We start from the raw sequence: 15,292 nt of genomic DNA, 5'->3' as shown, positions 1-15,292 counted from the left end.
TAATCCATTAACAGTTTCTTTGCTTCATGCTGTATTGGCTAAGGAGAGATCTCCTAAGCAATATACATTTTTGCGAAGTAAATGGGAATTAGAGTGGAGGGATTCATGCAGGGAACTCAGTTTTCTTGCCATTAAAAAAAAAAGATTCTATAAGTAGTTTATAGTGCGGAAAATAAAAAACGTTGTGTGATCACTTGAGAAAATCTCACCCTGTACCTCCTGACGGCACTGATGACACCTCAAAGGGTCACAGCTGGTTTTGAATGTTACACAGGGCCTATTTCTCTTCTACTAGGGCTTTCAAAATGTGTGCCCTCTGTGGTGTATCCAAGTGTGGCTGATCCCTGGTTGATTTGGGCCATATAAGAATATGTTAAGTTAAGGTGGTTTGGGGGCTCAGGCCTTGGGGTTTGGTTTTGGGTTGGGATAAAGCTTTGGGAGTTAAGGAAAATGACAAAAATTGTTGGTACAGAAAGCTAAAGTGGTAGTTCTGAAATGTATTCTTTGTTGGTGCACCCAAGCTTCCACTCCTTCTTTCTGGGAGTGGAGGAACAGGTTCCATAATTTGTGCACTTTGGAACTTCAGGGGGTTCGGGGAATATCCAAACGTAGGAAGCAATTTCTTCAGGTCTGGAGGTCAATATTCAGGCTTTGTTGGCAAGAAGTAGAAGTCAAATTTTGAATGTTTTGGGAAGTTTGCCGAGGCTTTAAAGTTTTGGGATGGAGGGAAGGCCCCTTTGGTGGATGATGATTGAAGTGACGTCTGTTCAACTATAGTGATATGGGCTTGCTCAGTTTATGTTGAATATAAATATAGGCTTATTTGTTTTTATGAGGAGAACAGGAAGAGCAGCTGTTTTTGAAGGGAGGCGAGATTTAAGGATGGGGGATTTAGAGGGGTTGGCAGAAGAGAGGTTTTAGAAGGTTTATTGTAATTTGTCTTAAGGGGCATGGGTCATAAGGTTCCGACTCATGCTGCCTAATATGTGGTTAATGGAGGGGCTGTTGTAATTCTGGTTCTGGGAAAGTTAGGGAAGGAGAGGTAAGGAGGAAAGAGTGAGGGTGGAAATTATGTGATAATTACAAAAAAGATTCGTATATATTGTTCAGTTTATTGAATGTATGTTCATTGAAACTTATAACGCAGCCGACTTTATACATATATAGAAGCACATGACAATCTCAGTTGCAATACTTGTTTCTGATGTATGTGGCTATCAATAAAAATTGCTGAAAGATAAATGATTTATTTATTTAGATTTCTATCCCGTCCTCCCAGTAGCTCAGAATGGCCAACAAGCAAACATTCACAGTGGAGTACATTTGGACAATACAAAGACTATACAGTAGTTTAAGCACAAGAACTATACGGCAATTTGAGTACAGGTTAAGAATGGACTATACAGCAATTTAAGTAGGGGATGAGAAGGGAGGGGGAGTTTAGGGGGGAGGGGTAGAGTGCGATTGTAATTTTAGTTGAAGAAGAGGGTCTCTATCACTTTCCAGAAAGTCATCAATGAGTTCTGTAATCTGTGGGGGGAGTTGGTTCCAGAGTTGGGGGATGAAGTGGCTGTAGGAGCGTTTGTGGGCAGTTTCTGACCAGAGGGACCTTCCTGGGGGCGTTTCTCCATTTCTCCAGGGTGGGTGGGGGTGTACAGGGTTAGCTTGGATTCTATGTAGGCAGGGGTGGTGGTGTAAATTCTTTTATGCGCTATTACCAGGGTCTTGAATGCGCAGCTTTGGTTAATTGGGAGCCAGTGCTCTGCGCGGAGGGCTGGGGAGATGGGATCGCGGTAGTTGAGGTTGTGTAGGAGGTAGATTGCTGCATTCTGTACCCCCTGGAGGCGCTTGAGATCTTTTTTGGCTACTCCATTAAATAGGGAGTTGCAGTAATCCATCCTGGAGAGGACACAGGCGTAGAGGAGTTGGGCTAGGTCAGGTGTAGATATGTAGGATTTGATCCTTCTCAGTTGGCGGAAGTAGTAGAAGGAGGTAGAGACTACTTGAGATATGTGGGTGGATAGGGACAGGTAGCCGTCTAATGTTACTCCTAGGCTGCATACTTGATCTGCTGCTGTTAGTAAAGTGGAGTCCCATGATAGTGTTGGGTGTGTGTATTTGGTATTTTTTTTCCTGATCCATAATAGTTCAGTCTTGGAGGTGTTCAGCTGTACTTTGTTGTTTGTCATCCAGGTTTTCATGTCAGAGAGGCAGTGTTGGAGGTTGGCGATTTGGGATGATCGGTTTTCGCCTAGTGGGAGGAGCAGCTGGATGTCATAGGAGTGGATTTTAATGTTGTACTTCTGGGCTATATCAATGACAGGTCTGATGTAGAGGTTAAATAGGAGGTGGGATAGAAGGGTGCCTTGGGGAATGCCATATCTGATAGGCTTGGGGTTAGATTTGTGCGTCCCTAGTAAGACTGTTTGAGTTCTTTGGTGAAGGAAGGAGGTGAACCACTGGAGGGCAGAGTCCTTGATTCCAAGGTCATAGAGTCTGGATAAGAGAAGGTGGTGGTCAACAATGTCAAAGGCAGCGCTGAGGTCAAGTAAGACTAGTAGGGCGTTGCTGCCTTTGTCGAGTATCGACCAGCTGTCATCATTGATATCCAGGAGTACTGACTCTGTGCTGTGGCCTCTTCGGAAGTCAGATTGTGCAGGGGACAGGGCAGCTTGTTCTTCAATGAAAGGGTGTAATTGGCGGAGCACTATTCGCTCTAGGAGTTTGGAGACAAATGGGAGGTTGGAGACTGGGCGGTAGTTGCTGGGTTCGTTAGGGTCGAGGGTGGGTTTTTTGAGAGTGCGTTTGATAATAGCCGACTTCCAGCTGAGAGGTACTGTTCCTGTGGAGAGGGAGGAGTTAATGATGGGGAGGATAAATTCTGCCATGGCGTCTTCTGTGGACAGTAGGAGATTGGATGGGCAGGGGTCGAGGATGGTGCTGGAGGGCTTGAGTTCTCTCAGGGTTTCCAGAACCTCAGAATTTAGTAGGCCATTTACTAATAGCACGTGCTAATGCAGTTATTGCAGGTTACCTTGCCTCAGATAATGCAGGACAGCATGCCAACTTTTAATAAATTATTCCCTAAAATAAAGAAACAAGTTGAAAGAGAAACTTGCATGGGAAAAGAGACTCAGTATTCATACAGCTCAGAATCTGAATACCACATCCAAGATTAATTTATCACCTGATTTTTGAATTTGCAGAGCTGTAGCTGAGATAAACTTGGGCACAGCTTCAAGTGTGCAGCAGAGAATGTTGCACAAGTGGCCAAAAGGAAAACTAAAAAGAAAGCGCAAGAATAAAACATGCAACTTCTAGCATAGAATCCATCATCGTCCTGGGGCAGGATGCGGACCACTGTCCAATGCAACTTTTGCTAAGGTTTTCTTTTCCCCTTTTTATAGCGTCTGAGTTCATAGCAAACATGCAAACCACAAAGGATGAAAAAGGTGAATCAGCCATAAAAATCTACATAAAATCCAAGATGGGCATCTTTTCAATAGTACCTACTTCAGGATAAAATACCAGGAAGGAACATGCGCTTCAGTGCATTACCTTGTATGCAACGCTGTTTGAGGAATCTACGATGACGAACATAGGTTTTCTTGTAAAAGGGTAGAGGTCACCTGGGTGAAGACTTGACAAAAGAAAACATCAAATTGATAAAATGTAAGATGCAACACTGCAACATCTCATGATTTAAGGATTCCAGTTTGTCACAGGAAATATTTGGTAAATAATACTAATGGCCTGTTTTACAAAGCCGCGCTAGCAACTGTTGTGCGGCAACAGCCCCAAAGCCCTTTAAATCTCTTGCTTCGGGGCTGTTACCGTGCAGCAGCCACTAGCGTGGCTTTGTAAAACAGGCCCTAAATATTTATGGCTTGAACCCTGAACTGCCCATTTAGATTCCGACTCATTTCTTTTTGGTTCGTGTGGGCTACTGAAAAATTTAATAGCATGTTTCTATTTTTTTAAGCTCATGCACCATTTTATGGTTGCCTTGTTTCTAAACGTCAAACCCCCCCCCACTTACAAACATTCAGCAGCTGCCTTACATGGAAGGTCTGCCTCTCACTGTTGTCTCAGGATCTTCTAATTTTATATCTGTGTGATGCACAACGTAGCTCAATAAATGAACATGGGCATCTGGAGCTACAGAATGAAATCACTCAAAATTAGGCATAAAATTATTCAGCTGTGGTGGACCAAAACACCTGGTGCACTATTAGAAGAAGGAAAGCTATCAACAGTAAAAATTATAATAGAGAAGCAGATGGAAGACGGGAACCCCAAATGTACAGCATATAATATATAAATGGCTTTTGATTCTAGGGGTTTATTTTTGAGACCTTTTGGTGCTTTTCAAGTATTGGAAAAATAGAGACCTACAAGTATCAGTGTATTCATATCACAAAAAATTGGGGGGATTGTTAGGTGGATTGCATTCCCTATAAAAATTGATCTACGCATCAGCACCCCCTCTTCCAGCCCTGCCAAAAGCAACAGTACCCCCTTCTCCCATCCCCATCAAGAGTATCAGTACCCCTTTTCTCTAAGCCCCTTCAAGTACTCCTCCCAGCCCCAGCTCCCTTCTCCAAGCTGTCCTCAATATCATCCTCCTTTTTACCCCTCCCCCCAGCGTAGCCTCATTTACCATCTTAGTATCCATCTACTTCTCCAAACCCTAGCATCACCTCTCCCACCTACCCAGCACAGGAGTGCTCTTAAGAGTGGTAAAAGCTTACAGCTTCCCTCCCACCACTCTGTCTACTGACAGTGCTCAGATGTCAATAATATGACAGCAGGTATTTCATGTATCTTGCAAGAAGAATCTGCTCTTGCAGTGCTTTCAGTTAGAGGAGGAGAGGCAGGCCAAGCAATAGGAAAGAAGTAGCTCACTCCTGTTGCTCTGAAGGTCATCCTGGCACAGGAGGGTCCTCAAGCACCCACCTACTTCAATTAACTTCATCTGACAGCAACCTCAACTGCTAGGTGACATTGGAGTGCCCCAGACTGACCACTTTCTGGAGTTTTTCCGCTTATAATTAAAATCTTCAAAAGCTCCTAATGGAGCTTTATCAGGGTTTTCAAGTAATAACCAAAAATCATAAGTCCCAGATATATCATAAGTGTTGAGTTTCTGCAAGCATGGTTTGTTATCCTGCCCTTTTGCATACACACTTACTTGCACCATGCGTACTTGCTGCATTTACTCTGGTATACTACTGGTCTTCCATGTTCCTGTTCTCAATGGAATTTAGAAACTGTTTTACGACCTGTTTTCTCTTTTTGCAGTACTTAAAATGATAGGGGTCAATATTCAAAGTAATTTAATTGGCCAGAAATGGCTCCTGGCCAGTTAAATCTCTTGTTCAGGAATAACCAGTCACAATTAAACTGGTTAATGCCGCTGAAAATGTCCAGTTAGTGCCCAACTCAAAACCAGCTATTTTGGGGGTGTTCCGGGGCAGAATCAGCACTTAGCTGATTAAATGGCCGATTCTAACCGGCCATGATAACCACATAAATAGCACTTTTACTAAGCCATGATAGAGGTTTTTACTGCGGCTCGAGGTACTAAATGCTCCGATGCTGCTCTGACGCTCATATGAGTGTCAGAGCAGCATCGGAGCATTTAGTACCTCTCTACACGGTATTCGCTATGCAGGCAAACTGGGAAAATCCCTTCTCTTCAGAATCACAGGTCTTTGGAACGACCTTACTACCCCGCTGCGGAACCTGGGCTCCCTCCAATTATTCCGCAAGCAACTGAAAATCTGGCTTTTCACTAAAATGTAATACTATCCCCCCTTACTCTTCTCTTCTATATACACTTCTCCCTCGTCATTCGCGGGGGATACAGGCAGAGCCGGACCGCGAATGGCGAAAAACGCAATTATCCAACTCTGACCCACCCCCACCTCCCTGCCGCCTTCCCAGCCTTACTTGGTGGTCTAGAGGGCTTTCGGGGCAGGAGCAATCTTCCTACCCTCCTGCCCCGTGCAGATCGCCATGAGGAAATGGCTGCTATGAGTTCCCGTAGTCTCTCGATACTACGATGGGAACTCCCTACAGCCATTTCCTCATGGCGATCTGCACGGGGCAGGAGCGTAGGAAGATTGCTCCTGACCCGAAAGCCCTCTAGACCACCAGGTAAGGCCGGGAAGGCGGCAGGGAGGTAAAAAATATGTTTTTTTAAATTTTCCCCCTCTCCAGAAAAAAATTGCGAGTGCAGAAACCGCGAATGGGGAAGGGGAAGTGTATAAGCTTCATGTAAACCTTTTTTTTCCTTCTCTTCCTATATTTTAAGTTCTTGTAAACCGTGCCGAGCTCCACATCCGTGGAGATGATGCGGTATATAAACTTAAGGTTTAGTTTAGTTTATACTGCAGCCCAGAGTGCTAAATGCTCCAGTGCTGCTCTGACACTCATATGAGCGTCAGAGCAGCATCGGAGCATTTAGTACCTCGAGCCGCAGTAAAAACCTCTATCACGGCTTAGTAAAAGAAGGCCTTTTTGCGGTTCGTCATAGCCGGTTAAGTGCTGAATATCGCACTTAACCAGCTATGGTTTTGTTGCCTCTGTTAACCCCAAAATTCAATGCTGGTGGCCTGGACCTGGCCTGGCATTGAATTTCCAGGTGTAACACCAGCAGCAGTCAACAAAATGCTGAGCACTGCCAGTTGAATATAAATCCCACTGGTTTTAGTCTATTGGGAGGATACATCCTAAGTCTCGTGTTATTTTCTGAACATTTGATGGAATTTTAGGAGTGGCCCCACATAATCTGTGCAGAGAGTACTGGTCTCACTTACCAGTGCATTTCCTTGTGCGACTGACCGCGCTTGTGCAAAGCGTCGCCGTTTATAATGTCCCGATTGCTGTTGGTGAGAACACCGCCAAAATCGTATGGACCTGCCATGAGCAAGTAACAGCAGCAGTTATAAACCTGCAGGGAGGGGAGGGATGCAGAGGATCAAACCTATTAATATCTGACTGGTTTCAAATGACGCCTTATTCATAATAAGGCTCCCTGCAATATCATGCTGAGTATCCCACACATAGCTCACACCAAGAGGGTAATTTTATAATAATAATAACAACAGTTTATATACCGCAGTACCGTGAAGTTCTATGTGGTTTACAATGATTAGAAAGCTGCTACAAATTGAGTTGAACTTACATAGTTGGAGATTAGGGGCTAACAGTTTAAGAGATCATTTGTTATGGGAGAGATTGAAGGGAGAGATTGTGCAGATCAGCTACCTAGGTACTTCAGGAACAGATATGTTTTTAGGTGTTTCCTAAATTCACCATAGTTATTTGCATGCATAATTACCAGGTCTTTGCCCCATAATGCTGCTTGATAAGAGATTTTTGAGGCATAAAAGGGGCAATTCAATAAAGTATCCATGTAAATCATTAAAATAAGGACAGGTTCTGTTTCTGCTGTGTGTAACTACACCTAAGAATAATTCTATACATGTACGCGCATTTTACAGGTAGGGGTATACATTGATGGCGAGTCATGGGGCAGCATGGGTGGGAATAGCATTTAAACATGTAACTTATAGAATACTATGGGGTAATATTCAGCCCACGGTGGTCAGTGGTTTTAAGCTGTTGACTACCTCAGGCAGAACTGAGCCCATGTGCAGTCACCCAGAAATTAACTGAGCACTGGCCAATATTCAGACTGGTGCCTGGTTAACTCAGCGGATAAAATTAGGACAGCTTTTTTGCTCTTCTGACGTCATCCACTGGATATTGCCACTAACCAGTTAAGTGCTAGCTCTGACCACACTGTCTCTCCACTAACCAGTGTAAGAGCAGTTAATGCTGACATTTTATGTATTTATTTATTTCATTTTCTATCCTGTTTTCACCAAGGCGCTCAGAACAGGTTACAGGTTAAACATACATAAAATACAGTTAACAGGTTAAAATATGAAAGTTACAGTACAATTTTATGATACAAAGTTGTGTCCTAATTCTATACATACTAGAGGTCTCATACTAATAAACATAATATGGAGTTTACAGGTTACAATTTGCCATAGTTATCCTTAACTGCAAGGTTTTCAATACAAGTTTTTATCCTAACTAGACACCCACTAGGGATCTAATACAAATATGCATGGAGGGTCATAATCAAAAGACACATCTAAGTCTGATTTGGACATAGGGCACTTAACAAGATCGAAACATTCAAGGTACTGAAGGGGATAGACTTAGTAGATAAGGACAGGTTGTTCACCCTCTCCAAGGTAGGGAGAACGAGAGGGCACTCTCTAAAGTTGAAAGGGGATAGATTCCGTACAAACGTAAGGAAGTTCTTCTTCACCCAGAGAGTGGTAGAAAGCTGGAACGCTCTTCCAGAGGCTGTTATAGGGGAAAACACCCTCCAAGGATTCAAGACAAAGTTAGACAAGTTCCTGCTGAACAAGAACGTGCGCTGGTAGGGCTAGTCTCAGTTAGGGTTCTGGTCTTTGACCAGAGGGCCGCCGCGTGAGCGGACTGCTTGGCATGATGGACCACTGGTCTGACCCAGAGTGGGCCAAAAAGTGGCAAATGAGCTTCAACATAGGGAAATGCAAGGTCATGCATGTGGGGAAAAAGAACCCGATGTTCACTTACAAAATGGGGGGATCACTACTAGGGGTAAGTAACCTTGAAAGAGACCTGGGAGTGATGGTAGACACAACACTGAAGGCATCAGCGCAGCGCGCCACAGCCTCAAGGAAAGCAAACAAAATGTTGGGTATCATTAAAAAGGGTATCACGACCAGGACGAAGGAAGTCATCCTGCCACTGTATCGTGCAATGGTGCGTCCGCATCTGGAATACTGTGTCCAGTACTGGTCGCCATACCTCAAGAAGGACATGGCAGTACTTGAGGGAGTCCAGTGAAGAGCAACTAAGCTGATAAAGGGTATGGAAAATCTCTCATATACTGATAGATTGAAACAGTTAGGACTGTTCTCCCTGGAGAAGTGGAGACTTAGGGGAGACATGATAGAAACCTTCAAGATCCTGAAAGGCATAGAGAAAGTAGACAGGGACATATTTTTCAAATTAAGGGGAACCACAAGTACAAGGGGGCACTCGGAGAAATTGAAAGGGTACAGGTTTAGAACAAACGCTAGGAAGTTCTTTTTCACCCAGAGGGTGGTGGATATATGGATTGTGCTTCCAGAGGCTGTGGTAGACAGGAGCACATTACAGGGCTTCAAAGAAGGTTTGGATAGGTTCCTAGAGGACAAAGGGATTGAGGGGTATAGATAGGTGTAGAGGTAGGTTATAGGGATAGGAATAGAGGTAAGTTATAGGAATAAGAGTAGAAATAGGTTATAGAGCTAGTCAGGGACCACTGCTCAGGCAATGGGCCTGCCGCGGGAGCAGACCGCTGGGCGAGATGTTCTTATGAAGAGATCCTCATGGGGAGATTATTTCCTTTTGTGAGGAAGGGAGGGGTCGGAAGGAAGGCCAAGGCACCCCTACTCCAAGAAGACCTCTGGCTTCTCCTCAGACACCCAGAAATGGCCCATATCAGATTTGTGAAAGTACTCCTCACTGGGAGTCAGGCCCTAGGTTCAGGGCACTGAAGGACAGATAACCTCTGGTGCCCTGAAGAAGCTTTTTTCCCTAGGGGACTTGACACCAACACTATCTTGCAGGGCATTGACTCCAACATACTGGGGGACACAATTGTCAATGAGTGTGTGACAGGTATGGGCTAAAGCTCTAATGGGCCCAAAGTTGAAGCTGTCGATGTCTATGCATTGCACTGAGCCAGCAGGCATGTTATCTCCTTCTAAAGAATGGCCCAGATCCACTCCTTGAGGGGAGCTATTAGTAAAGATGGGTGCGGCTCAGTCAGTCCTGTCACATCTGTCAAAGTCATAAGTGCTGAATCAACAGCCTGATCCTGGCTCAATGGAGGCTATTGTACCCACTCTGAGTCCTTGGAGGGTGAATGGCCCTCACAGCCTGGGTGATTCTTGAGTTCTAAGGATACTGAAACCTTGGTGCTCTGAATAGCACATGTCGAGGGGGAATGATAGCATAACATAGCATTGGGATCCCTAAGAATCAACAATGACAAAGTCAAATCCTTCTTTATCCTCAGGGAAGAATCAAATGATTCTCTGTCCTGATGGCCACTACCAACTCTTGATGTAGAGGCAAGTGGACACCTCTCTGATGTTGATGCATCCCCAGTGTTGATGCTGAAGTCAATGGAAAGACTTTTTGGCAACAAAATAAATTCATGCTACTTCTCAAGACCTCTAATACTTCTGTTGGACATCTGCAAACAGAGTTTACAAGAAGGATTATGATCAAGTTCAAATCACTAAAAGCACCACTTATGGGTGTACATGACGGACATGGACCTGGAGCATCAGGAGCACTTCTTAAAATCACTAACAGATTTTTTGGGACATGACTGGAAAAACAGCCAAGGCAAAAATCAAATGACTCAATTTTTTAAAAATTTAACCCCGACTAGGACACTCAAGGCCTAAGTGGGTAAAGTGAACTGCAACAAAAAAAGGAAACTTAAAAGAGCCAAAAAACCCTAAGTCAGACAGCAAGGATGGGGGAAGCACTAGCCCTCCATGAATGTTTACATGATAGAGCAATTTAGAAGAAAGAAGACCGCAAACACTACAATGTGAAAAATCACTCAAGCTTTCTGGAGATCAACAAGATGTGACCTCTTTGCTTTGCAGTAAAAGTAAGACTGCCTTATCCTAAGTGACAACAGCTGACAAGAAGACATATGCATGTACAGTAAAGTGTTTCTAAAAGCTTCTAGAAAAAGAACGCTGAGGCGTGTCTCCATTTCAAGGCTCTGTTGATGTCACTCATCAATCAGAATACCGCATCCTGCTTGTCTTCATAGAAAGGTCTTTATCTGCTGACACTTCATATATTACTATGTAAAATGGAGCTCATAAGAAGTGATAGGTCTCCAGAGTAAGGTTCTGTGTCTTTAGCTGATTGTCTTTTGTTCATGTCATCAACCTTGTGGATAATTTTTATCTGATAAGGCCTGCTGTTGAAAGGTCTACGATTTAGGCAGTCCAGTAATTTACTACTGTTATAAGAACAAAAAATCATTTAGAAAAATGCCTGACTTCATTTTGTTATGCAAATATACGTGATTTATCATAGATTAACGAGATGGCCAAATTTAGAAACAGTATAGCATATATTTGAATGAATAGTTCTAAATGTCCTAGCAAACGAACAATAATACAATTCTGATGTTTTAAGTACTTGCATATTATTCATTTTTCTAAACAGATGCTATAATGGATGGAAGATGAAATGCATATCGCACTACACCAGACAGCAGAAATATGCCTCTGTGTCATTAAGACTATCTCCAGAGAATGAAACTAATTATCTGAACATTTTATAAGCCAAATCAATGGCTTTTAAATACAGCATGGATCAATTTATTTTGAAACAGAATGATGCTCTGTTAATAAAGGTCTGTAGGAACAACCTACTTATAAATATGAATTTTTTGCAGACTGCCACAGTGAGCACCTCTGGATCAGCTGCAGCACAGTAGGTACCTTCAGTGAAACAGAGTAGATATTACATGGGAAATAGGCATGGACCCCTGAATGCAGCAATGGCCTGCGAGTTCAGAAGGCTCCGAGGAATATCTTGGTGTAAACCACTCCAGCTTTTTAGTTTCAACTTAATAAGATGCAACTGGCCATATCTTATCTCAAGATGTATATCTAGGGTTTCTTCCCTATACAGTTGTAAAAAGCTGGACTCACAGTAAAAGCTGCAAATGGTCTCCAACCTACGAAATAGTAGAAGTCCTTAGAATATTCTAACTCATTACAAGGATGCAAATTGCACAGCAATGGAACTTGCCTCATCACAAGTGTTCACAGCAGTGAATATACAAAAGAACTGTGTGAAAGGGTTGTACTGGTAGTACTTCACACCAACTTGCCTTAACCACGTTTGCTAGGCTTTGCCACTATGTTGGTGCTGCTGTGGAGAGTGAGGCACTAAGAGCCACAACTGGCGGACCTGTCAGACTGAAAGCTATTTGGAAAAAAGTGTGAGCTAGACTTCAGTGTTGGCTGAAATGTGCAATGTTTTAACAAGTCAGCCCCAGGGCTTTGCTAAACTCAACAATTGCTAATTATAATTATAGTTGATGATTTATATTCTGTCTTAAGCAGCATTTTAATGCAGTTTGCCCAATAGTTGATCAGTCCGGGAAACAGCCATGCAGCCTATCACATCTCAACAGTATAATATCTGGTGTGGTATATATGTGAGACAGAATGCTTAATTGCTAAACAAAGGCAATCATTACCTAAAATGGGAAAATTTGAACTCCTTTCTTGATGTGCCATGTTTAATGTGTAGTTGGCATTTAGGGAGAATGGAGAGTTTGGAAACTTTGGGGGGAGGGGGGAGTTATACCATTGGTGCACAATTGTGTTGTTTCTATATTTATGGGCGTTGCGCCACTTGTACCACATATTCATGATTAAGCTACCTCCCTCTTTCCATATCAGGTAATGATTTCCCTCCCTCCCCCTTTCTCATTATTAGGCAGATACACCCCTCCCAGCATCAGCCTGTGGAATAGAGCCCCCTCTCCTATCCATTTACTCCCAGGCCCTCTTTCCTATCAATTATTGTATTTCTATTCTTCTCCCTTTTCCTCTTTCATCACCTCTCATTTTCCAATATTAATCTCATTTGCTTTATTTGTAAACCACTTAAATGTCTTGCAATGAGTGGTGTATCAAGCACTCATTAAACCTGAAACTTGATATAGTGGTTGGGTGGGGGATATGTTTCAAAAACTATGTATAAATTTATGGTTTCTTACATTTAATATTATAATAGCAGGTTTTGAAATTAAACCCTTCAATTTGTGTGCAGAATTTATTTTTGGGAGTGGGATGGAGGATGAAAGAGAATCTTCCTTTTGATTCCATGAATGGTTAAAAAAAAAAAAAAATCCCTACTTGCCAATAAGTAAATCTCTATATATTTTCTTGCCAATACTCGATGAATTTCAGGAGGATCACTTGCATTATTTTTGTCCTCCAGGCAGTCAATGCTCTCGATATTCCCCTCCCCCACCAACTGTTTTATAGGAAGAACTGCCCTCTGGATGGCACCCCTCTTTCCTGGCTGAGGGTTTCCAGGTTCATCCCTTCACCTCCGCATCTGCTGAGTCTCTATGGCAGGGAGTAGATGAATTGCCACATATTCATGAGCACCCTGTTCTTTGAAGAGAGGCACCAGCTAAGAATGTTTATATTTCAAAGAAATATTATTAAATGTGAGAAACCAGAAGTGCTCCTTTAGTGCAGACAAGATGTCTGTATCTGATGAGCATGGAGAGGGTCTACGCCAGAAGCAGATACACATAGAGGCCAATTCTCTAAATAAGGTGCTAAGGTTTATGTGAGGCTTGTACACGTAACAAGTAGAATACTGGCATTTGCACACATTATCTGTGCATATTCATGCATAAATGTCCATAATCTGTTTAAGCTCTATTCTGTACACAAGCATATTTTACATAGCACACATTTGACAGGTGGGTGGCATGCACAGTTAAATGCCTCCTTCTGCATACTAAAGACAAAGAAAGGAACTGCAGACAGATGTACAAGATACAGGCAAAGTTTATTTTAAACAAACAGATTGTTGCGTACAAATAGACCACTTTTTACAAAATATGGGACCCAACACGGTCCGTGTTTCGATCAACACGACTTCTTCAGGGGTCCCATAAAATGGTAGTAACAAAGGACACGCAACAATATATGCCTGATCTGTATGCTGTGTACTTAAGCAATCAAAAGACGCTGCTTAAAAAACTAAAAGCTTTAGTTTTTTAAGCAGCATATTTTGATCGCTAAAGTGCACAGCATACATTGTTGCGTGTCCTTTGATACCACCATTTTATGGGACCCCTGAAGAAGACGTGTTGATCAAAACACGGACCATGTTGGGTCCCATATTTTGTAAAAAGTGGTCTATTTGTGCGCAACAATCTGTTTGTTTAAAATAAACATTGCCTGTATCTTCTACATTTGTCCGCAGTTCCTTTGTCTTTGGTTCACTGCATTTTCACTGCAGATTTGTTGGATTTTCTTTTTTGTCTTCGTTCCTTCTGCATACTGTAAATTACATGCATATTTCTGTCATTTACACTAGCTCCATGGCTTGTTCCTAAATTACAGACACTTATTTTAGACATTACACTAGTAGTCTGTAAAGGAAAGTTATGTACCTACTTTGCTTTATAAAATAGGCAGCACATAGACCCTCTCTATGCACCTAAATATAGAGGTATTGTTACAAAATTGTCCCTAAATGTAGCAAAACGACATCATTTCAGTTACATAGCAACCTAATCCAGTCTTATAAAATCCAATTGTAAAAACATGATGCAACCACAAGTCTCCCCTCACCCTCTAAAAAAAATCCTTCTGCAGCCAAACTCAATAATTCTTTACAAGCATCCATCTCACGTACTGAAAAGGATCATGTGTTCAGAACATTTTCACTGAATATTCTTCCCCACCCCTCAGCTACCCAAACTCAATGCGAGAGGTAAACAGCATCTGAGGTGTAAGAGATCTTTGAACTCTGTGGTGATGGAAGTGCATTTTCTTTTTAATGTTATTGGGTAATTCTACGTCAACTGGTCCAGTTTCATGGAGTTCCCCCACTTGCCATCTTCCACAGATACAAAAAAATTAGCCCCAAAAAAGGGGCCCCTATCTCGGGACCTAGTTGAGACCATGCCCCAAATCTTTGGATAGTTTCATTAGAGGTTTCAACATATCCCCTGAAAAAAGATGGTCGAGTGGGGAACTCTGGATTAGAGAATGACACGGGGACAAATTTTTCCCCGTCCATTCCCCGCAATTTTTCTCATTGTCCCTGTACCATTCCTGTAAGCTCTGCCTTAACTGAAGCTTTGAACACTTAGGATTTTAAAGTGTTTGAGGCTTGTGCAAATGAGGATGGAGCTTGCAGGAATGGATCAGGGACAAGAAAATAATTTACGGGGACGGGATGGGAAAATAAGTTTCCATGGGGACGGGGAATAATTTGTCCCCATGTCATTCTCGCCTCTGGATTATTTCTCTTTCACCCTTCCATGAAAGTGCTTTGCTACAATTTAGGGTGATGTACATAAATAAATATTATTTTTTATTCCCCCCCTCTCATACACACAAACTTATGTATTGTATTGTATTCAGACTTATGT

At 42.5% G+C, this 15,292-nt stretch overlaps 1 protein-coding gene across 3 annotated transcripts in view; it reads right to left on the bottom strand.

Moving 5' to 3' along the window:
* SCAI (suppressor of cancer cell invasion) overlaps positions 1 to 15,292 on the bottom strand; it is a 247,948-nt gene that overhangs the window by 26,682 nt on the left and 205,974 nt on the right. For all 3 annotated transcript variants that reach the window (XM_033962135.1, XM_033962134.1, XM_033962136.1), the window contains exons 12-13: positions 6,822 to 6,921; positions 3,559 to 3,640 (exon numbers count right to left, since the gene is read on the bottom strand). In XM_033962135.1, the coding sequence (XP_033818026.1) occupies positions 3,559 to 3,640; positions 6,822 to 6,921 (182 nt within the window). The remainder of the gene's footprint in view (positions 1 to 3,558; positions 3,641 to 6,821; positions 6,922 to 15,292) is intronic.

This window comes from Geotrypetes seraphini, chromosome 10, assembly GCF_902459505.1.
Source record: "Geotrypetes seraphini chromosome 10, aGeoSer1.1, whole genome shotgun sequence".
Classification (NCBI taxonomy): Eukaryota; Metazoa; Chordata; class Amphibia; order Gymnophiona; family Dermophiidae; genus Geotrypetes; species Geotrypetes seraphini.
The sequence above is the reverse complement of the archived record's forward strand: the minus strand, read 5'-3'. Positions and strand labels throughout refer to the sequence as shown.